The sequence below is a fragment of the Bos indicus genome, chromosome 14, assembly GCF_029378745.1.
Source record: "Bos indicus isolate NIAB-ARS_2022 breed Sahiwal x Tharparkar chromosome 14, NIAB-ARS_B.indTharparkar_mat_pri_1.0, whole genome shotgun sequence".
In the NCBI taxonomy this organism is placed as follows: domain Eukaryota; kingdom Metazoa; phylum Chordata; class Mammalia; order Artiodactyla; family Bovidae; genus Bos; species Bos indicus.
This window is the reverse complement of record NC_091773.1, coordinates 8,663,314-8,688,242: the sequence shown is the minus strand read 5'-3', so window position 1 is coordinate 8,688,242 and position 24,929 is coordinate 8,663,314. Positions and strand designations below refer to the sequence as shown.

The 24,929-nt window shown below is 42.7% G+C and overlaps 1 protein-coding gene across 6 annotated transcripts in view; it reads right to left on the bottom strand.

Annotated features, from left to right (window-relative positions):
* Nucleotides 1-20,972, bottom strand: part of TMEM71 (transmembrane protein 71) — a 34,401-nt gene extending 13,429 nt beyond the window's left edge. Inside the window, exons 1-7 of one of the 6 annotated variants that reach the window (XR_011570482.1) lie at nt 20,689-20,972; nt 17,921-18,072; nt 16,102-16,584; nt 14,603-14,684; nt 13,111-13,171; nt 10,426-10,638; nt 8,362-8,534 (exon numbers count right to left, since the gene is read on the bottom strand). Coding sequence is in view for 5 of the 6 variants with exons in the window: in XM_070802431.1 (XP_070658532.1) it covers nt 8,362-8,534; nt 10,426-10,638; nt 13,111-13,171; nt 14,603-14,648 (493 nt within the window). In the remaining variant the exon portion in view is untranslated. The other 5 variants (XM_070802431.1, XM_019974094.2, XM_019974090.2 and 2 more) reach the window with 5 other exon arrangements.
* Between the last annotated feature and the right edge of the window lie 3,957 nt (nt 20,973-24,929).

The following is a 24,929-nucleotide window of genomic DNA, read 5'->3' as shown; positions in this document are numbered from 1 at the left end:
AGAGAATTGGAACTGAATGAGCAGAAACATTTTTTTCTAACCTCTATTTCCATGGAGCATAAAGTGACGAAGGGGAAATGACAGCAGAGAGGAGAGCCGGAGGCAGCCCACGGGTGACTGAGCCCCCCAAGAAGGCGCCAAGCCTGAGACATTTGGGAAGGGGAGCCAGCATTGAGGGGAAGGCCAAAGCTTCACAGGCCTGGGGCAGGCGGATCTGTGGAGTCATTCAGTGCAGAATTATTGTATAACTGCATACGAGACACAGTTCGGGAGGCTGGGCGTCAGAAGTCAGAGTAGACAAGTGCTGTGTGCCATCCATGGCTGGGGAGGGACAGGCACACCGGATCACAGTTAGGAGGCAAAGAGGTCATCACTGCACGGAAACCTGGCAGAAGGTGTCCAGATGGAGCCTGGGATGGAGTGTCTGAGTGCTTGAGCGGAAATCTGAAGGCCTAGGAGGAGGACTTGCAGAGAGACAGAAGGAAGAGCAAAGGCCAGGAAGAGACAGACAGAGGGCGAGGGGAGGGGGGAGGAGGAGAGGGAGGAGGGGGAGGAGGGGGAGGGGAAGAAAGAAGGGAAAGAAGAAAGAAAGACATCAGTCCCCGCACAGAATATGGTGGGCTCCCAGAAGAACAAGCCGTCCTTTGTGGCCAGACAGGAGCCCCTGAGCGTGGGCAGTCCTGGAAGATGGTTCTGGCTGGATTGTTAGTGCTGTGCTTAGTCACTCAGTCATGTTCAATTCTTTGCAACCCCATGAACTGTAGCCTGCCAGGCTCTTCGGTCCATGGGATTCTCCAGGCAAGAATACTGGAGTGGGAAGCCTATCCCATCTCCAGAGGATCTTCCCAACTCAGGAATCAAACTGGAGTCTCCCGCATTGCAGGCAGATTCTTTATCAGCTGAGTTACTTGGGATTGCTCAATGGGGATCAAAATCATGAAGGGCCTCATGGGTCATGCTCACTCAGGAGCTCAGATTTATCCTGTGGGCAACTTGGAGGATGGGAGTACTGAGAGGTGCTTTGTGTGTTGAGGTGCTCACTCAGTGGTGTGAGTGGTGGAGAGAGTCCCAGCCCTGTTCTAGAAGCTGGGAGTGACTGAGGAGCTCAAGAACTCTTGGGGTCTTCATATAGCAGTGCTTCTTAACCAGAAGTCATTTCTCTCCCCAGAGGACATCTGACAATGTCTGGAATCATTTTGGATGGTCACAGATTCAGCAGGGAAAAAGGGATAGGGTATCACTGGTATCTGAAGGAATAAAGCCCAGGGATGTTGTGATACCATATACACAGGACAGGCCTGGATACTGAACCAATGAACTGATGCTTTTGGACATGGGAATTCCGCCAACCCTGCAGGCTCCTTCCTACCCTCCCGCCCACAACTTGCTGCCTCTTGATAAAGCAGTCTGCAGAAGCATCTTTGCTGGTTGTCACAGAAAAAGGAAATGGTAGGAAGTGAACCATGCCGAGCATCCAATAACGCCCAGACTGCAGAGGAGGTCCTGGACCTTGTTTACTGCAGCACTAATCACAATGGCTAAGATACGGAAAGAACCCATGTTCATCAATAGGCAAATGAATAAAGAAAATCCTGCCATTTGCATCATCACGGATGAACTAGGAGGTTCATCTAAGTGAAATAAGCCAGTCGTAGAAAGACAAATACCACATGATTACACTTATACACGAGGTATCTAAAATAGTCAAAATCAGAGAAGCAGAGAATAAAAGGGTGGCTGCTGGGGGTGAGGGGGCAGGGGGCTAAGGGGAATTGTTCAACAGATATAAGGTTTCAGTGATGCTAGATGAATAAGTTCTAGAGCTCTGCCACACATGTGGCTATAGATATCAATGTGGTATTTTATGTACTTCAAAATGTGTTGAGAAGGTAGATTTTTTTTTCTTAGCACGCGCGCACACACACACACACACACACACACACAAAAGACCAAAAAAAAACCCACCCAAAACTCTACAAAACTTAGTCACTCAGTCATGTCCGACTCTTTGCAACCCCATGGACTGTACTACTCTTACTCTGAATCTTGCAGTATTGGAGGGACGCTGGGCTCTGATATCTTGAGTAAAGATCAGAGACAGCCAATATTGACCTTAAAAACCTCCTGTAAATGTCCAATTGGCACAATCGTATAGAATGTGTGTGGTGTGGCATGTTAGTCACTCAGTCATGTCTGACTCTTTGTGACCCCGTGGACTGTAGTCTTCTAGGCTCCTCAGTCCTTGGGATTCTCCAGGCAACAATACTGGAGTGGGTTGTCAATTCCTTCTCCAGGGGATCTTCCCCACCCAGAGATCAAATTCAGGTCTCCTGCTTTGCAAGCAGATTCTTTACCATCTGAGCCACCAGGGAAGTCTTTATATATATATATATATATAAAGACTTTATATATATATATATATATAAACTATATCTCCATAAAGCTGTTTTTAAAAAAGAGAGGAAGCTATGTGGTCATATTCACATGGAAGTAAGAAGGAACTGGTACCTTTGTGGCTGATTATGTATTCAAGCGTGGCATTGAACTAAGATCTGGGGAGACATGATGAGGATGTGACAACAGTAAAAATATTCCTGAGCTGTTGCCCAAAGCTACTCTGTTGAACTTACGCTTTGCTGCTGAGAGTTAGATGAGATAAAAATGTATCTCATGTAGAATTCTGGAAATATTGCACAGAAATTTCTAAAAGAAAATTCTAAAAGAAGAGATGGCATTAAAAAGAGAAAAAAAGATAAAAAAATTTTTACAGACAAAAGAGTCTTAACAAAAAATGATCAAGGAATTTTCATCTCTGAAAAGACATGGTTTTCCCCCAATTCACACTTCACTGACATTTTTTCCCCCTCTAACCTTAATAATAAATGAAAGGGGCTTTCCTGGGGGGGGCTCAGTAGTGAAGAATCCACCTGTCAATGCAGGAGACACAGGTTTGATCCCTGACCCGGGACGATCCCACGCTCTGCAGAGCAACTAAGCCAGTGTGCCTCAACTATTGAGACTGTGCTCTGGAGTCCAGAAGCTGCAACTATGGAGTACACATGCCATAGCTGCTGAAGCCCTCATACTCTAGAGCCCGTGCTCCGAAACAAGACAAGTCACCACAGTGAGAAGCCCACGCACTGCCGCTAGGGTAGCCCCCAGCTTGCTGCAACTAGAGGAGAGCCCATGGGCAGCAACAAAGACACAGCACAGCCAAAATTAAATAGAAAACATGTTAAAAATAATAAATGAAAGAATCATCATGCAGTAAGTAAGTGAAAGTCGCTCAGCCACGTCTGATTCTGTGGGACCCTATGAATTGTAGCCCAGTAGGCTTCTCTGTCCATGGGATTCTCCAGGCAAGAATACTGGAGTGGGTTGCCATTTTTTCCCCAGAGGATCTTCCCAACCCAGGGATCAAACCTGAGTCTCCTGCACTGTAGGCAGATTCTTCACCATCTGAGTTATGAAGGAAGCCCTGCATAATCCAGAGAACGTATCAATAAATAATTCTTTGGGATTATATTTGAAGATATTAATTTTATTCTGTTTCTCTTGGTTTATTTAAATTGTGTGGTTGGCTTCTGATTTTTTTTTTTTTTTTTTTGGCTTCTGTTTTACAAGGATGAATCTAATTCTTCCAAGCAAGTTCCCTATCCTTACATACAAAATAGGCATTATCATTTGCTATAGAGGGAAACGCAAAGCCATGTACAGATGTTGCCATCAAAGACATTTATGGAGGAGGCACTAGATCAAGAGAAAACTGTAGACCTCAGACGGGGGTGCCTTGTCTGAGGTCATCGTGTCTTTCTTTCTTGGGACTGGCAGAAACAGAGCTGGAAGCCCTGATGAGTCCTCCCTGTCTAGATCCTGGATCCTCTATCAGTATGACTCATGGACTCTGAGGATGCAGTCCAAATTGCAGCATTGGATCTGGGCAGCCACGAAACATCAGAGCTAGAAGATGAATTGCAGCTAATGAGGAAAGGTGTCTGGATGCAGCTGTGGAAGGGGTGAGCTGAGGATAAACAAAATAGGCAACAACACCAACACCACAAAAAAAGCCCATTTTAGCCTGAAAAATTAAGGAAAAGAAAATCAGAGGAAGTAAGTTTTGATTGCATCCATTTCCCAGAGAGAAAACGGCAGAACAATTTAATTTTGAATTCTTCTCTCGAGTCTTCTAACTCGGCGATGTTTCCAGAGAAAAAGGATTTGCTGATAAAAGTCAGGGGGCTTTGGGTAAATCTGGAAAACAAGAAGTCTGGGGAAGATTTGATTACAGTTGACAGCAGAGATGAGCGCTTTCAAAGCCCCATGTGTACCCGGGTTGACTAATTACTGATTGGGGGTGGGGGTACTTGATTTTGTTATATTTAGAAGACATTCTGAAACCATGAGAGTTTTAACAAGATACCTCATGCACGTGCAGCACTGCTGCGGTCCAATTGCTTTCGGATTGTTTGGACATATTTTGAAGAGGCAGCAATGGGAAAAACAACATGTGAATTTCCAAATATGTGAAACTCTGCCTTTAGAGTGGCGATTCCCAAACTTTAAACATCCACGGATAGTTCACCTGATTTTTGCCACCTCCCAGGGCCTTCTTACAGAGAAGGCGATGGCACCCCACTCCAGTACTCTTGCCTGGAAAATCCCATGGACGGAGGAGCCTGATAGGCTGCAGTCCATGGGGTCGCTAAGAGTCAGACACGACTGAGCAACTTCACTTTCACTTTTCACTTTCCTGCATTGGAGAAGGAATGGCAACCCACTCCAGTGTTCTTGCCTGGAGAATCCCAGGGATGGGGGAGCCTGGTGGGCTGCCATCTGTGGGGTCGCACAGAGTTGGACAGGACTGAAGCGACTTAGCAGCAGCAGCAGAGCCTTCTTAACTCCTAGCCACTTCAAATTTTCTTAGACTGTTTCACCTTAGTCTTTTACTTTAAAGGAAACTTTATATCACTCATTTAAATGCCCTAAAGAAAAAGTAAATGTAAGAACAAGTACAATGAACATGAGACCTTATTTAATTTGCACTAAATACTTTTGTAGGGGAAAGCTCTGAGCCTGTTCTTTGTTAAAAGAGAGTAATGTAACTCCCAGTGGTTCGGGCTCTGTGCTCCCACTGCTGTGCAGCAGAGTTAATCAGCTATGTGTATACATATATTCCTTTTCTCTGAGCGATAAGAAAGCCTTCTTCAGTGATCAATGCAAAGAAATAGAGGAAAACAACAGAATGGGAAAGACTTGAGATCTCTTCAAGAAAATTAGAGATACCAAGGGAACATTTCATGCAAAGATGGGTTCAATAAAGGACAGAAATTGTATGGACCTAACAGAAGCAGAAGATATTAAGAAGAGGTGGCAAGAATACACAGAAGAACTATACAAAAAAGATCTTCACGACCCAGATAATCACGATGGTGTAATCACTCACCTAGAGCCAGACATCCTGGAATGTGAAGTCAAGTGGGCCTTAGAAAGCATCACTACGAACAAAGCTAGTGGAGGTGATGGAATTCCGGTTGAGCTATTTCAAATCCTGAAAGATGATGCTGTGAGAGTGCTGCACTCAATATGCCAGCAAATTTGGAAAACTCAGCAGTGGTTACAGGACTGCAAAGGTCAGTTTTCATTCCAATCCCAAAGAAAGGCAATGTCAAAGAATGCTCAAACTACCGCACAATTGCACTCATCTCACACGCTAGTAAAGTAATGCTCACAATACTCCAAGCCAGGCTTCGGCAATACGTGAACCGTGAACGTCCAAATGTTCAAGCTAGTTTTAGAAAAGGCAGAGGAACCAGAGATCAAATTGCCAATGTCCGCTGGATCATAGAAAAAGCAAAAGAGTTCCAGAAAAACATCTATTTCTGCTTTGTTGACTATGCCAAAGCCTTTGACTGTGTGGATCACAATAAACTGTGGAAAATTCTGAAAGAGATGGGAATACCAGACCACCTGACCTGCCTCTTGAGAAACCTATATGCAGGTCAGGAAGCAACAGTTAGAACTGGACGTGGAACAACAGACTGGTTCCAAATAGGAAAAGGAGTACGTCAAGGCTGTATACTGTCATCCTGCTTATTTAACTTGTATGCAGAGTACATCATGAGAAACACTGGGCTGGAAGAAGCACAAGCTAGAATCAAGATTGCCAGGAGAAATATCAATAACCTCAGATATGCAGATGACACCACCATTATGGCAGAAAGTGAAGAGGAACTAAAAAGCCTCTTGATGAAAGTGAAAGAGAGTGAAAAAGTTGGCGTAAAGCTCAACGTTCAGAAAACTAAGATCATGGCATCTGGTCCCATCACTTCATGGGAAATAGTTGGGGAAACAGTGGAAACAGTGTCAGACTTTATTTTTTGGGGGCTCCAAAATCACTGCAGATGGTGACTGAAGCCATGAAATTAAAAGACGCTTACTCCTTGGAAGGAAAGTTATGTCCAGCCTAGATAGCATCTTCAAAAGCAGAGACATTACTTTGCCAACAAAGGTCGGTCTAGTCAAGGCTATGGTTTTTCCTGTGGTCATGTATGAATGTGAGAGTTGGACTATGAAGAAAGATTAGCGCCGAAGAATTGATGCTTTTGAACTGTGGTGTTGGAGAAGACTCCTGAGAGTCCCTTGGACTGTAAGGAGGTCCAACCAGTCCATCGTAAAGGAGATCAGCCCTGGGTGTTCTTTGGAAGGAATGATGCTAAAGCTGAAACTCCATACTTTGGCCACCTCATGCAAAGAGTTGACTCATTGGAAAAGACCCTGATGCTGTGAGGGATTGGGGGCAGGAGGAGAAGGGGACGACAGAGGATGAGATGGCTGGATGGCATTACCGACTTCATGGACCTGAGTTTGAGTGAACTCTGGGAGTTGATGATGGACAGGGAGGCCTGGTGTGCTGCGATTCATGGGGTCGAAAAGAGTCGGACATGACCAAGTGACTGAACTGAGCTGAACTGAGCCTTCCTCTCACCTTCCCACTGCCCCCATCTAGATCATCACAGGGCAGCGAGCTGAGCCCCTTGTGTAACACAGCAGCTTCCTCCTAGCCATTCCCATTTTCTTCAGTCCATTGCCACTCTTTAATATGCTGTGTAAAATGGTTTTTGTCTGTATTCATTTTCTGAACTGGGTCTTCAGAAAATCATTTAAGTTTATCTTACTTTTCTTTTTCCCTTTTCTGATTAGTGCTTTCTGGGTCCTATCCAAAAAAAAAATCTGCTTGGTAAAGGTTGTGATGATAGTCTCCTAAGTTTTCTTCAAGAAGATTTATAGACCCTGTTTTTGCAGTTAGGTCTAATATCCACCCCAAATTGGGTTTTGTATATGGTGTGAATTAGTATTAAAAATACTTGTATGTGTATATAAGTACACATACAAGTACATTTATTATATTTCTTGATTAAATAAAAATATATAACCATAAAAAAGATGTGCTTTGAGTTCCTATCACTATATTTATATATGTATCTACACATACATATTTAGATATATTAATATCATATAATGTGTACTATATAATATGTATACCCACTCCAGTGTTCTTGCCTGGAGAATCCCAGGGACGGGGGAGCCTGATGGGCTGCCGTCTATCGGGTCACGCAGAGTCGGACACGACTGAAATGACTTAGCAGCAGCAGCAGCATATAATATGTATATATTATATATCTAATTATGCATATAGCATAAATTTCGATAGGAGTATGTATATGTGTTACACTATGTATACATATCAGAGAAGGCGATGGCACCCCACTCCAGTACTCTTGCCTGGAAAATCCCATGGGCGGAGGAGCCTGGTAGGCTGCAGTCCATGGGGTCACTAAGAGTCGGACACGACTGAGCGACTTCACTTTCACTTTTCACTTTCCTGCATGGGAGAAGGAAATGGCAACCCACTCCAGTGTTCTTGCCTGGAGAATCCCAGGGACGGGGGAGCCTGGTGGGCTGCCATCTGTGGGGTCTTACAGAGTTGGACACGACTGAAGCGACTTAGCAGCAGCAGCAGCAGCATGTATACATATCTTATTTTTAAAATGAGGAAATTGAGACTTAGCAAAGTTAAGTAACTATCACAGTGTGCCCAAACTAGGACTTGAATTCTGATTCCAGTAACCTTTGTCTATCCATGTCCTGTACAGAAAAGATCCATTGGAGACATGCAGATATGTTCCAGGTATTATTGGCTTAATAATTTGCATATTTAAATTAGGTTATTTTGCATGAGATGCAGATGAATACATTTGGATCACATGAGTAGTGTGGAGAGGACTTTAGGTGATTATTTAAAAGTTGCTACTGCCCATTTGGAAATGCTATCTCACCATGGAAAAAAGAGGTTCAACTCACCATTTTCTTTGCAGTGGTTTGTTTCCAGCCTCCTGACCCCCTCCAACCAGACATCCTCACTGGGGGAGGAGTCAACATCATCAAAGATACTTCCATGCAGCCAGGATTCAGAGGCACTGAGGTTGAAGAGAGAAGAAAAAGAACGGCGGATTCTCCTTTTCTTTCTAAATATTCTGGAGAGAAATGAAAGTAGTAAGGTGAATAACAAGTAGCAGTCAACTCACGGGCAAAGCAGAGAATTCAGTGAAAGCAGACACATGGGACCCGTGTCTGTCGCCCAGGTCCATGAAGCGCATTTCTTTTTTTTCCTCCATTAATTCCAGAGAAGCTTCTTAGATTCCTGTATGTGCCAGGCGTTTGCATCAATGTCAAGGATATTGAGATAAAAGACAAAACCTTGGGTCGAAAGACAAAAGTAATGCAGATATAGCGAACACTTTCATTGACCTCATCCTGTGTTTGGTGTCTTTCTTAGTGATTTATGCCCAGTAACTCACATTATCCTTGGAACAGCCTCACAGGTAGGTACTACTGCTACCCCATATCTCAGATCAGGAAACTGAGGCACAAAGAAGTTAAATAACTTGTCTGACGTCTTACAGCTAGTAGCTGACACAGCTGGGATGCACACGCAGGCAGTCTGGCTCCATCGTTTCTGCCCTTGGTGAGTGCTGTGTGCACGTGTGTTCTGGCAGTGTCAACTAGGGCTGCTTTGAGAGCACCAGGAGAGGTATTGCTAATCTGGAGACAAGGAAGGCTTTCTGGGGTAAACAAACAAACAGTCTCATATTGAGTCATGCTAGGAATTGAGGCAGGAAAGGTAAAAAGAGGGCCAATGATAACCTTGACTATTACGTGAAGGAGTTAGAATTTAACATAAAGGGCTCTGAAGTATGGCAAGGACAAGCAGATGGTGGTGACCTGATTGGGTTTGCATTTCCAAAGATTTTGGTTCTCCATGTGTCCCCACTCCCCACAATCCAACAATCCATCCTCTACCTTATAAGCAGTGTTATCTTGCTAAGGATGAATCTGACAGTTTGTCAAGGGCTCCTGTCAATCTACAGAATAAAGCCCAGATTCCTCAGGCTGGAACGTAACCCCCTCCATCCAGCCCTGCTTCTGGGTTTAGTCTCCTCTCGTGGAGAGCAGTCTTTCCACCGTAAACTGTGTTTCTTCCAAACGACTTGCCATTCCTCACACTGTATCAGGGTCTCTTAGGCCTCCATACCTGTACCCTCTCTCAGGTAGTCCTCTTTTCTACATCCCTCTTAATTAACATCCAATCAACCATCTTCATCTCAAGGAAGCTCGTTTTAATCTATCCCGCCAAAGAAAATGGGCCTCTCTTCCTTCTCTACTCCGCTACCCTCCATCCAGGCTTCTATCCCAGCACTTCTATTGCTTCATTACTTTTAAAAAAAAACTAGTTCATTCTTTTAATTGATTTTTTTAATTTTTGGTTGTGCGGGGTCTTCATTGCTGTGCGGGCTTTTCTCTAGTTGCTGTGCAAGGGCTTCTCATGGCGGTGGGTTCTCTTGTTTCAGAGCATGGCCTTTAGGGCCCGTAGGCTCAGGAGTTGCAGCTCCCAGGCTCTAAAGCACAGGCTTAATAGTTGTGGCACCTGAACTTAGTTGCATGTGGAATCTCCCGGGATCAGATATCAAACCCATGTCTCCTGCATTGGCAGGCTGATGCTTTACCACTGAGCCACCAGGGAAGCCCATCTTCATTACTTTAAACACCAGCCCCCCCAAAAAAAGGTGTTTTTTTTTTTTATCACACGTTACAGCATGCAAGATCTTAGTTCCCTGGCCAGAGATCAAACCTGCACCCTCTGCCATGGAAGCGGGGAGTCTTAACCACTGGACCATCAGGGACATCCCAGTTCATAACTTTTGTTCGTTTTCATGAGTCAGCCACCCCTGCTTCTTATGAGCCCGTGTACTTCCATGATGTTGAGCAGAAATAGGCTGCTTATACACAATGTTCAATGAACCAGTGAATGAATAATTGACAGATGGGTTGGAATGCAGATCCTTTGACCTAACCTCCTCTACTTACCTGACTAAGTTCTCCTTGTAGAGAACCCTGGTCTGGGAGGGGCTCAGGGTTATGTTTCCATCTTCGTCGCAGAGAAAACTGTCTTCTGTCCAGACGTAGTAGCCGTTGGTGAGAAGTCTGGGACTTCGTCGACAGGTGAACGGGGAGTCCGTCAGGGGATCTCCGGAGTGGCCCTCAAAGGGACTGTCACCATTGAGGAAATCACAGACAGAGCTACAGGGGGACGATTAAGCCCTTTCAGCCTGTATCCGGTTCATCCAGCCACACACAAACCACACATGTAGTCACCATGAAGGAAAACCACCTCTTTGCCTTCCTGATGACCAACTACTTCTGCACTTCTGATGGTGTCTCTTTTAATCTTCTGAGCTTCATCTCTTCACCTGTGAGACCACTGAACTACAGCACGTTTAGTGCTTCTTCCTGTTTTAAACACTTTGATGAAAACTTAGGGTGAATTGGTTTCTTTGAGATATGATGCCCCCTCCACCCCGTCCTTGACATGGTCCATTTTCTTGGATGTAAGAAATTGCAAAACAGCCTACCTGGGATGCTGGAAGCTCCAAGCATCTTTCACTCCCCACCCTTTCTTTGAAGAGCCCTCCAACTGCTACATCCTTACTCTTGTCACTGTAGTAGGGAAATTGCAACTACACAGACCAGACACTAATGAGTTATAGGAGAACATGCAGTCAAAGAGATCTTTTGGGGGATTTCTCTGTGGTCCAGTGGTTAAGAATCTGCTTTGCAAAAGAGAAAAAAAAAAATCTGCCTTGTGAGGCAAGGGGTATGGGTTCCATCCCTGGTTGGGGAACTAAGATCCCACATGCTACACAGAGCAACTAAGCGTGCATGCTGCAATAGAGAGTCTGACCACCACAAGGAAAGATCTGGCAGCTGCGACTAAGACCTGATGCAGCCAAATAAATACACAAATATTTTTTAAAGAGTTTTTTGTGGTTTTTTTTTTTTTTTTTTTGGCTTTTGCCAATTTCCCTCAGATCAGCTGCATACGTGATCACACAGTTACCTTCCCTGATCTGCTATCCAGGGAAGTCCTCTACTTGGTCAGGCTCATCTGTAATTGCCTTAGGTTTGAAAAACAATCACATGCCTATATGGTTGAAATGCAACCTTGTGCCTCACCCTTTACTGAAATTCTGAAAAAAATTTTAAGTTTAAAGCTTATTTATGTTATATGTAAGATAGATAACCAAAAATCTGTGTACTATAGTACACAGATAGTGTACTGTGTAATATACTGAGCAATATATATATTGTAATAACCTCTAAGGGAAAAAATCTGAAAAAGAATATATATATATATTCTGAATATTCACTCTGAATATACACATATCTATATATTCAAAATATATATAACTCAATCACTTTCTTGTACATCTGAAATTATCACAACATTGTAAATCAACTATACGTCAATAAAAAAATTTAAAAACTTAGAAAAATAACTGGTGCCATCAAAGAAAAAAGACTACTCACACTTACATGTACTAAAGTTAGCAAAACACTATTTTAAATGGATGTTATTTATGGAAAACTTACTATGAGCTTGGCCCCTACTTCACACTTTATCTGCTTTTCACAAACCTCCCTAAAAGTTAAAGATTGGTATCTTCATAGTACAGCAGGAAAAAAAAAAAGAGAGAGAGAGAGAGAGATGGAGAATGGTAAATATATCAGGTATTTGACACATCTAGTAAGTGTCAGAGTTAAGATTTTGAATCTGGGTTTATCTGATTCTAAGGCACGTGCTCTTTCCATAAGAGCTGCTTGTTCCTCTGGCTGATTCATTTGATTGTAGCAGGAGGCCCGAAATTTATAAGAGGGGGCGGGTTCTAATATCACTGCATGATTCCTTCATACTACTGGCATGATTCACAAAATGTTAAAGGAAACATCAACTGATGCCTGTGTAAGGAATAAAAGACAGAGAGACCAGGGAAAAAAGAAAAGCAAAGGAAGGAAAAGATAGAGACTTCTTTGCAGAACTTGAACAAAATGGCAGATTCAGCATGTCTTCATGGAACATGAGATTTGGCTGGCTTGTGCTTTGGTATAGACTCTCATGGCTCTTATAAAATAAGGCAGTAAAAGTATATTTAAGAGAATATCAATTTAAGAGAAAAAGTAACAATACATCAGTATTTGGTATGCACCAAACAAGAGCAATTCACATTTGCCCACACACTCCTCTCCCTTCCAATCTCCATTGTTAGGTTAGGCAAGTTTTCAGTTCATATGTGCATGAGACTGGAAATATATTTCCATATCAAAATTGGATGAAAGCTAAAACCAGTATATATATATATTGGTTGCACCACACGGTTTGTGGAATCTTAGTTCCCTGACCAGGGATTGAACCCAAGGCCATGGCAGTGAGAGCACAGTGTCCTAACCACTAAACTGAGAGGGAATTTCCAGTATTTTAAAGTATTTATTTGTTTACTTATTTATTTGGCTGTGCCAAGTCTTAGTTGCCATATGCAGGATCTTTCAGCTGTGGCATATGGTATCTACTTCCCCTACCACGGATGTAACCCGGGCCCCCTGCATTGGGAGCACAGAGTCTTAGCTACTGGATCACCAAGTCAAGAATACAACAAAATAATGCATACAGAAAAAAAAATCTGACTGATGTTTCACAAGAGAGGTCCCCTAGAATACCTTGGGAGAATGCATGGGGGAGACGGCTCTACAGCATACTCTTTCTCCGACTGGGAAGAATCTGCATAAGCAAATGAGAGAGAAATACAAATTTATCACACTGCATCAACATGCATGATTGCACACAGTGGAGGGTGTGACTAGCTGATGTCCCAGCCTCGGCAGATTTCAACAGGTGCAACCCTCCAGTGACTCATGACTAACATAACTCATTCTCAGGACTCTACGGGAGCAAGACCTAATCCAGGGGTTTCTATATTCTGTCTCATCTCTCCTTCAACACTCCTTGAGAGACTCCTTAGTTTGGACGAGGCAGTAATAAACCAGGCTTCCCTTGTGACTCAGCGGTAAAGAATCCACCTGCCAATGCAGGAAACTCAGGGTTCAGTCCCTGGGTTGAGAAGATCCCCTGGAGAAGGAAATGATAACCCACTCCAGTATTCTTGCCTGGAAAATCTCAGGGACAGAGAAGCCTGGGGGGCTACAGGCCATGAGGTTGCAGAGTCAGACATGACTTACCAACTGAACAACAACAAAAATAATAAACCATTAGCATCAAACTGACCCATGAAAAGGAGGAAGAAAACATCTTGTGGGAAGCTGTCGAAAACCCAAATCAATTACCCAATGTGCTGTTTCGTTTAGCTTACTCATTTGAGGAATTCAATCATCTGCCTAGATTCTCTCTCATTAGTGCATCTGAAGGCACTTCTATTACAAAATAACGAGCAGAAGACATTGTTGGAGGAAAAAAATGTCTGTTTTCTAGAAATGATTTTCCAGTGTATGACACCTGTGAATATTCTTAATTTTTTAAAAAGATTGTGCATTCATTCATTCCGGTTTAACCAAAGGGCTGGCAACACATTTCAGTTGGGAAAAGTTGCAGTTGATTAATATTCTAAATGCTATTGCAGCATTTTATATTGTATAGAAATGGTGTGAATACTTGTGATAGACAGCCTCAGTGAAACTTGGTTCCATTACTGATAATTAATATCTAAGACAAAGAAAGGAGCTTAGACTTTCAGACTGAGTTGGCTGATTTGAAGGAGAAAATTGTAGGTGTGTGAAGGAAGGTTAGAAGCAGGGTTTGGGGAAAAAACAAATGACAAGAGGAAGGAAGAAATTTGAAACCACTACCGTTTTAACAACGCCCATATTTTCTGTAAGTAGCTATCAAAATCATTCAGTATTTTTTTTATAGACAAACCGTTTTGCATCTTAATAGTAGCTGATAAACAATCTTTCACGTTTATGCACAGGCATCTAAAAAAGTGATTTTTTTTTTTCCTACTAAAAGGAAAAATACCACATTTCTCTCAAGGAAAGAAATGAAGTCAAAATCATTGCCAAAGTGAAAGCTGGCATTTAAGAAGCACAAGCTACTGACAGATGGTTAATGGTATGAGTATCAGCAAAATCAAAGCAGGGAAATTGCTAAAAGGAATCTAATCGTTCAAAAGATAATTGCGTAGAGCAGTTCTCTTACATTTACTTGCTACTGGTGTTGACATCAGTTGAGATATTTGGTACATCTTGGGACGGCTGCTTGTTCAAACTTCACAGATTTTCTGCACAAGACATTAAAAAAAAAGGTGGATTATGTATTAAAAATAGAAAGATGATGCCAAAACAGATGGCATCTACTCATTGCACTAGTCAGATTTGTTTACTGAAAGAATACAGAGATAAATGGAAATGAAGGCAGAGTTGAAGGACCACTGAGTTTGTGTCTGCCTCGATGATTTTATATTTCATTTTCCATTGTCTCACTCAGTGCATCTAAATCATCTTTTTCTGTAAATAAAGATAACATTTTATTTGGGAAAGCAAAACTTACAAAGGTTGACTTGTATTCAAAATAAAATAACGAAAATTAATTATTTGGTCAAGAAATCCGAAAAAAAAAAAGATTGGTTTTAGAATTCTCTAAATAGATGTATTTGTATTTTTATCGTCCACCACACTTCAACCTCATTATCAAGTTCAAACAATGCTAGAAGATTGGGGACCGTCTTTTGCCTAACACCTCAAACCACTGACAGGTAGCTACAGAGAGGGCTGGTGGTCTTTATCATTACTATCAGCCTGGACATTTCCAAGTAGCATAAGAAGCATTGCACTAAAAATAGTATATTGCTGGGCAGATTTCAAAACTCACCTTTTATGAACATATAATTTACTTTCTCAGTTACAAATTAAACACATATACAAGTGTGTATATTATGTAAACTTTCATCACTTACCACTCATCGCATGGATCTGCTTTCCACTGATCATTCAATTTTGTATACATTATTATCCTAGCAGCAGAGTAAGGTAAGACAAAATTCTTCTCTGATTCATCATCTCTATTCACATTTTTTTCAAATGTGGTAACTACTAATGGATTGTTTCTGTAGCTGTCACACAATTAAAACAAACCCGAATAATTCTATATATTCAAATTGATTCTTTCAATAAACTAGACACAAAACCTGCCAGATAATATAGATCCTGCCTTATAGGGACCTTAAGAGAAATCAGGAGAACTTTCTGCCATCCCCTGAAAGATCTCTAAATCAAAGCATACGCATAGATTTCAATGGTTTGGAATATAAAATAATACTGTTTGCTCTACAATACTGTACAATGTCACTAGTCCTTTCCATTTTTGTTCAGCCCAAGTTACCCTATGTTAATTTCCCCCAATCATCAAGTTCAATTTTAAGCCAACAAGTTGCACAGCAGAAAGTAAGGTCTTACTGCTACATCTTATTAATGGAAATACAACAGGCTACGGTTAGCTAACAGTTAATCAAATCTTAGTAACATTGAAAAAGACTTCCGGTGCAGCTCTAAGACTTTTCAAGAAAACAGACCCTATCTATCAGTTCTACGAAAGCAACTCCTCTGTCCTGTAAAGCAATTTGCCCATGCGTCCGTCCGTCTTCCTTCCAAAGAAAGTTCCCAACCTCTTCTTCTAATTGATAAATGAAAAATAGTTACTGAAATATGATGCTTCCTGTGGTTGAGAGTCAGCAGAGAGATCCAGGACTTAGCAGGTCTTCAGCTGAAAATAATGCCAGCATATCAACAGGTGCAGAAGTCTCTTAAGAAAGAGAAACCCCGTCTTTCCCTCCTCCTAATAGATAGCTGCACACATCTCCCTGTGCAGGCTTTTGCAGGGAACTTTTGTCTTCAGTAGCCACTTGTTCTTTTGGCTGTTTCTGAGAATAGAAGGGCATGTAGTTCTCTGGAAAGCAGCCTACAACTGCTCTTGTTTTCTTTTAAAAACAGCCTGCGTAACCAGAGGCTGAGAGGCACAATGAGGTCACACTTCCTGTGCGACTCACATCAGTGGCGCTCACGCTGAGGAACATGGTGAAGATTAAAGCGGTCTCCTAGACCGGCAGTGGGGGATGAATCAGACCAGCTGGACGCATCACAGGCACACCAGGGATGCTCTTCTGCACCAACTCATCACCCCAGCTGCAAGAAAAAAAGAAAAACTTTCAGAGAAGCAGCACCTCTCACTTATCATCTTCTGGCCATTTTCAGTATGAGTCGTGTGTGGTTGGGAAAACTCCCTGGAGCAGGGCACGGCAACCCACTCCAAGATTCTTGCCTGGAGAATCTCAAGGACAGAGGAGCCTGGTGGGCTACAGCCCATAGGGTTGCAAAGGGTTGGACACAACTGAAGCAACTTAGTATGCATGCATTTAGTGCATTGTAATGCTTTGCCCAAATCGTTATTGGTGACCAGACATTGATGCTATTCAATTCAGAAGACTATCAAATTCCAGAGCTTGATCTTCTGAAAGTGTCTGCAGTGCCAATATGTTTATCCAACAAAGGTTGGACTTTTCAAGAAACTGTGAGTGGCATTTTAAATTTTATATTTAAATGTTTCTGGAGCTGAAAACTCTTCAGCTATTATAAAACTTCTTATGCTATTGTACATGAAAGTGTTAGTCACTCAGTCGTGTCTAACTCTCTGCAACTCCATGGACTGTACCACACCCCCCCACCCCCGCCTCCCAGGCTCCTCTGTCCATGGAATTCTCCAGGCAAGAATACTGGAGTGGGTTGCCATTCCCTTCTCCAGGGGATCTTCCTGGCCCAGGGATGGAACCCAGGTCTCCTGTCCTGCAGGCACATTCTCTACCATTGGAACTACCAGGGAAACACCAGATGCTATTGTAGGGTCTCTACAAAGCCTGCAGTTGTCGGTGATAAAAGAAATAGAACTTCCATCAATACTGAGTTGCATAGGGTAATGGAGAGTCACCCAGACAGACACATAAACTCTGTCTGCCATACTAGCTGTGCCCCCAGTTTATGACTTAACCTCTGAGTTGTAACTTTCTCATTACGTTTATAAATGTAATAATACGTATGTTACTGGATGGCCTGGAACATTAAATGAGGTTTAAAAAAATGAGACTTAAGTGAGTCCTCAGCTCATATGTCCAAGATGGATTCCTTGTTTGTTTTCTGTAAATCAGCTTCCCTTCTGAGGCACCAGTCACCAGGCTGCACAAAAGTCAATCTCATTCTTTCTTGGGGGTTTCCTTTCCCCTGAGGTTATGCCAAAGGCAGAGTCTTCTGTAGAACACCCCCAGGCAGGAAAAGCTATTAGGAGGCAAGTCCATCTAGTCCGTGGTCAGCAGCTTTCAAAGCTGTCCCCTAAGAATCCTTTGCAAAATCCCCTCCCCTTCAGTGGGGGCCGAGATGAATAATTTGCCTCTTCTAAATAGAACAAGACAAAACTGATGGGTTGCCACTACTGTGCTTGGGTTACAAAAGTTGGAGGCATCTGTCTTACCACTTTGTCTTACACACTTGGATGGAGCAAGCTGTCATGTTGGAGAAGGATCTGAAAGTTGTCTCAAAAGTTGTCCTGAATCCATGAGCCAAGAATGCAGCCAACAACCAGGTCAGTGAGCTTTATAAAAGTGGAATGGTGGTTGCCGGAGACTGGGAGGAGGAGAAAACAGGGGAGTGTTGGTCAAAAGATGCAAAGTTTATGCAAAGATAAATAAGTCCTAGAGATCTACTGAACAGCATAATATCTACAATTAACAATACTACATCGCATACTTAAAAACTTGCTAAGAAGGCAGATCTTATGTTAAGTGACCTATCACAAAACAGATGATAGATTCATAGATAGTAGATAAATAGAGCAGGAGGAAATTTTTGAAGGTGATGGATATATATTTATTGGTATTGATTTTAGTGGTGGTTTCGTGGGTGTATATTTATCTCTAAACTTAGATTGTGTACATTAAATATGTTCAGCTTTTTCTATGTCAATCATGCCTCAGTATGGTTGTAAAGTAATTTTTTTAAAGTAGTTTTAAAAAAAGCTTCTGGAAAATATAAGTTTTCAAAATAGAAATCATTATAAATTCTTTAAGCAATAATGGGCTTTGAAACTACTCAAAAAACACCTGTTCTCATCATTTATGAAAATAATATTCCTTGGAAACCTTTTGGTCACATAACATTTCATAAAACTTGGTCCTAAGTCTGTGTCTCAGAAACTTTAATGTACTGTGAATCACTTGGGGATTTTGTAGAAGTGAGTAGGTCTAAAGTAGCAATAGAGATTCTGTATTTGTAAGCAGTTCCTGGGCTTCCCTGGTGGTTCAGACAGTGAAGAACCTGCCTGCAATGTGGGAGACCTGGGTTTGATCCCTGGGTTGGGAAGATGCCCTGGAGAAGGGCATGGCAACCCACTCCAGTATTCTTGCCTAGAGAATCACCACTGACAAAAGAGCTTCCCAGGCTACTGTTCATGGGGTTGCAAAGAGTCAGACATGACTGAGTGACCAAGCACACACACACACACAACCAGCTCCTGGTGAAAACACTGTAGTTCATACACTGTTTTTTGGTGAGCAGGATGCTAGTGAGTACACTTTGGGAAATGCTAATAGTACTTGGTGCATGTCATGAATTAAATTTAAAATACTATAAGCAATAAATAAACATGCCTGCATGCTTGCTTAACTCCTTCAAGTACTCATGATTTCCCTTCCTACCTAAGCCTCACCCACCTCTGGATTTCTGTGTCTCATTGAATGGCATCACCTTCCATTCAACTGCTCAGGTCAGGGGACCAGGAGCAGTCAACAGTATTCCCTCTGTAGCCCTTGAATGAGACTCTCCATCTCCACTGTCAGTTCTGGCGCTCCAGAGGCCACCTTCTTTCATCTGGACTTCAGTACCAACTTTCTGTCATCTGCCTCTTCCGAACACATCCCCCAAATCCGGGTCCCCAACCTTTGGGATGTAATGCCTGATGATCTGAGGCTGGAGCTGATGTTATAACAATAGAAATGAAGTGCACAATAAATAGAATGTGCTGGAATCATCTGGAAAACACCCCCCACCCCACCGTTACATGTGGAAAAATTTTCTTCCACAAAACCAGTCCCTGGTGCCAAAAAGGCTGGGGACTGCTGCTCTAAGCCACAGCCAGAATGATCTCTGCAATGTAAATATCTGATTACGTTGTTCCTCTGATTAAATACTTCAGTGGTTTGTCATTACTCCTCTCTCAGATCAAGTTCAAAGTCCCTTCCAGTATCTACAAGGCCCTGGGAGGTCCAGTACTGCCTATTTTCCAGCCTCTCTTTCCCTCACCACACCCCATCTTTCTAGAATTCAATCATGGTGGCTTTTTGTTTTTTCAGGTTCTCCAGCTTAGTTCCCGAGAAGGCAATGGCACCCCACTCCTGTACTCTTGCCTGGAAAATCCCATGGATGGAGGAGCCTGGTAGGCTGCAGTCCATGGGGTCGCTAAGAGTCGGACACGACTGCACGACTTCACTTTCACTTTTCACTTTCGTGCATTGGAGAAGGAAATGGCAACCCACTCCAGTGTTCTTGCCTGGAGAATCCCAGGGACGGGGGAGCCTGGTGGGCTGCCATCTCTCGGGTCGAACAGAGTTGGACGCGACTGAAACGACTTAGCAGCAGCAGCAGCTTAGTTCCACCTCAAACTCTTTGAACATGCTATTTCTTTTGCCCCTGGCCATCTCCTTCCCCAGCCACTGTCTCTCCTACTCATCTTTTAGATGCAAATAGTTCTTTCTTCAGAGCAGAGCTATAGCTTTCCAGGTGGCACAGTGGTAAAGAATCCACCTACCAATGCAGGAGACACAAGAGATGCGGTTTGATCCCTGGGCTGGGAATATCACCTGGAGTAGGAAATGGCAACCCACTCCAGTACTCTTGCCTGGAGAATCCCTGTTCAGAAGAGCATGGTGGGTTATAGTCCATGGGGTCTCAAAGAGTTGGACACAGTGGAGCAACTGAGCATACATAGTAAAAGTCAAAGCCCAAATCTTAGTGGCTTGTAGTAATTATCACATATTGTCCCACATAGTGGCTTTATGTGTCAATATGGTTAAACTGACCGTATGTCTCAGAGTTCTTTCTCTGTATGTCCCTAGCTAGGATGGGCCAGAATTGCAATCAGTACAAGAGTTGGAAGGTAGGTATTCAGCAGGATCCATGGTATTCCTTGGAAGGTCCATGTGGCTCAGGCCTCATTGTTGCTCATGCAAAATTTCACAGACCTACCTACTGGCTCACTGCATGCACTGGACCCATAGCTCTGATCCCTGACGGATGGTTTCCTTCAGCTTCCCAAATCCTGGTCCAGGAGTGAGAGTGGCTCTATAGCAGGGCAATCATGGCAATAAAGTTAGAGGCTTAGAGATGGGAAGAGGCCAACGTGGGTTTCAGTGATAGATGGAGTCATGTTCCAGCTGGTTCTCCAGGGATTCCAGTGGTCCCCACTCACCCTACTTCCTGGCAACTATTTGATCCTGACCAATCTTCTTATAACTTCTGGTTCAGCATCCCTACAACAAAAAAAAATAAACTGAAACTTTTTTACTAGTGTCTGAAATTGTTCCCTTCTCCCTCAAAAACCTAACGCAAAGAAACTGTATAAACAGAGCATGTATACCTAACATAATCTCAGATTGTCTGGACCACACTCTTGGTTCACAACCTGGCCCCCATACACAGAAAGCAAGGACACACCAAAGAAGGAGACAGAGAACTCCAGACTGGTAGTTGGCAGGCTGAATAAACCATGGAACCTACTTCCAAGACTTGTCCTGAGCACCACAAGATGAGTAGATCTCTGTACCCACCCGACTGAATCTCCAAAGTTTACATAGATGTTTTAACCTGATTTAGTCATGTATTCAGTCCAGGTTGTCCCAATGACAACTTACTCTCTCAAAGCTGCATCACTGAAAGTGACTCGCTTGGCAGAAACAGTGGGCAGAACAAATATTCCAAAGACAGAGGGTGGGGGTTTGGGGGTAGGAAGGGTGAGTAACCTTCCACTGGCTGGATCCAGCCCACAGGTCACCCTTTGGTCACATTCTGTCCATGACCTCCTCCAATAACCACACGTTTCCTTGTAGCATCTTTATAAGCAAACGGTAAGGAGCCCAATTTTTCTTCCTGTTGTGTGGATGATCGATCACACATGTTTACACTGTTCATTTCAGTAACTCACATCTTTCTACCAGCCAACTGTTGTGATTAGTGGTAAACAAGGGCAACAGATTTTTTTTTTTCAATGTATTTAAGTACCTTGCATTTTCACAGACTTTGTATTGTCACCAAAAGAAAATTCTCTTCTAAAAGCAAGTCTCTTAAATAGTAATAATACTCATATCTGCAAAAATAACATAAAATTGTCTAAGAGTCAATGCTTATTCAAAAAAATCATACTTTTCATCATTCCTGATGATTCTGCCTCTTAGCTTGAATCTGACCAACATGTCTTGCCCTATATTAGCTGCAAGTTGGCTGTAGTTCTGCCCCTCAGGCCTTTATTCCAGGAACCAGGCTGGTGGATCAGCCCCTGGGGCTGGGGTGGGGAGGACATGTCTTGAGTTGGCACTTGAAATTTCCACTTGTATTTTATTGGTCAAAGCAGATCATGCAGTCAGCCTCAGTGTCAGTGGGGCAAGTACACGTCTCCAGGGAAAGCACTGCAAGTCACAAGGCCATGAATGGGGATTGGAGTAGATGTATGTAGGGAAGAAAGGGAATAGCTTGAAATGATTATGTAATTTATAGCCCTCCATCTCGGTCACAAATATTTACCTCCTCTCTAACTTTCAAAAATGCTAAGAGGATGCATCTCCACAGAGAACACCCCCAAATCCCATTCAATCATGACCACAGATTTCAAGTCTAGAATCTTCTAATATTTCTGTATTGGTTCCTTTTTATATGGAGATTTCTGAACCATCTTGCCCCCTATGCCCAACATTCAATACTTGAAGAAGGACAGGATATTTCCCCCCTAAACCTTCCCCTTTAGAAAGGGGATTAATGGCAGACACACAACAATGGCTGTTCCATAGAAATTCTATAACTGAATAGTCAAGACACTGCAAGAGCCCTACACCCAGCAAATGGAAGACGCTCCTGATAAGACCCTAATTCTACTCCCGAGGTGTGGCAACCCAGGCAATTATTTGTGGCTCTTGGTTTTACCCTCTGGAAAGTAAGTCATTCCTTTTCCTTACTCTCCTTGACCACCTCTGAAGATGAGGGGACATACCTTCTTTGGGAACAGAGCAACTTTCTCAGTCCACTTTCTGTTCCTAGGAGTAGGAAAGTGGGAGAAGTCCTCTGAAATCTTGAATTGTTATAATGTCTTTGATACCAAGCCAGTACTTCTTTGTCTGTGCATTCTGTCAAAAACATAGTCAACCATTTTAAAAAATGTATTTATTTTTGGCTGTGCTGGGTCTTCATTGCAGCTTGGGCTTTTCTCTAGTTGCAACAAGTGGGGGCTGCTTTCTAGTTGCTGTGAGTGGGCTTCTCGTTGGGTGCCTGCTCTTGTCGCAGAGCACAGGGCTCGAGGGCACTCAGGCTTCAGTAGTTGTGCTCCTGGGCTCTCAAGTGCAGGCTCAGTAGTCGTGGTGCGTGGCTGAGTTTCCCCACAACATGTGGACTCTTCCCGGACCAGGGATCGAATTCACATACCCTGCATTGGCAGGCAAATTCTTAACCACTGAACCATCAGGGAAGTCCTACATTAGATTTTCTTAAAACTGATGTTCTCAAACTGCCTTTGTTACTAATGCGTCTTTTTAAAATTTACATAATACTTCTTGCAGTTCTAATTGTCACGGGAGTACTTTTTAAAGGGAGAATTGGAGAGAGACAAGAAGCAGACTGAGAAACTGGGGGGTGGGGAGTTTGTAGAGGAGGAAGATAGAGAGAGACTGATTCGTTAGTGAAAGGCCTGTAATAAAGTCTTAATAAAAGCTTGCATTCTTGGCAGCGAGAACAGTGCCTTACTCATCTCCATGATCTCCAGCAGCAAATAGAGGACTTGAAGCAAAGTGAGTCTTCAGAAAATGTGTGTTTTCATAGAATCACAGAGAGGGAACTAGAGAACCCCCAGAGATGACAGTGATCAGATATAAGGGTCCGCATGAAAGGTGAGAAAGGAACATTTGGAAACATCTGGCATTTGTGTATCAATTTTCATTTGGAAAACATATAAGGCTGCTTCCTTCTAATTTAATCCTCATTACAACTCCGTGAAGTAGACTTAAGATTCTCACGCACCTGTGAGGAAAGGAAAATCAGAGAAGTGTCTAGACCCCAGCCACTCTGGTAACAGCGTCAGGTCTAACATACAATTTCTGGTATTCTTAATCTCTGCTTTTCATATGCTTTCTTATTTTAAGTTGCCGTTAAAAGACAACAGCAAGAAATACATTAATGGATTGATTTCCTTCAAATATATAGTCTCCTATGATCTTCATGGTACTCATAGTTCTCAAAAATAGATACATAAAAAGGAAAGCGCATAAAGGAAATCAAAGGATGTTTACCTTTTTCTTGGGGACACTGACTCTGTTGAATGTTTTGCAAACTGCAAAAGAGGAAGTAATCTAATACCTGACCACAAGGTTGGATTGCCTCAGTGCTTTTTCTCTAAGACAAAACTGTGGACTGTGGCAACACATGTCCTAACAAGTTCTCTGCCCTGGTCCAGCCCTCTCCCATCCCCCACAGGTAGAACTCTCTTTCATCTGAGTGTCTGGACAATTACCTTGGAGATATTGATATTGTTTTCTGGTCCTGACCAACAGGACAGATACTTAGTCAAATTGCAAGTGACCAGTTAGAGCACATATTTTGACCCTGAATGTGCCTTCACGCTGTATCAAGATGACCTGTTAGTGTGTTGGTCTACTGGACTACACTGTTAACGCCTTTGATCAAGAATTAAGCTTATTCATCCTCATGCTTCTTGGGCCTAGCGCTGAACTTGGCACATTGCCAATGGTCAACAACAGCTGTGGAAGAACTGGAAGTAGCATGCTGTTTTTGATTTGTCAGAGTTTGAATCAAAACTAGAAAGAGTATGCATCAACAAACGAGTGGATAAAGATGATGTGGTATATGGGGAATGGAATATAATGGAATACCCACTCAGCCATAAAGAAAGGATGAAAATTTTGCCATCTGCAGCAACACGGATGGACTTGGCATGATGCTAAGTGAAACAAGTTAGACAGAAAGACAAATACTGTATGAGATCACTTATATGTGGAATCCAAAAAATACAAGAGACTAGTGAACAATAACAACAAAGCAGACTACTCACAGATGTAGAGAACAAGTTAGTGGCTGTAAACTGTCGTTTGGAGTTAGAATCAGTATAAGTCAGTGGCGATGAATATCAGTTGTTTTTGTTGTCCGTTTCCCTTCTTCTTTCCAGTAACAGCACCTCTATTTTCTTTTAAGGACCTGCTTATCCCCATCTC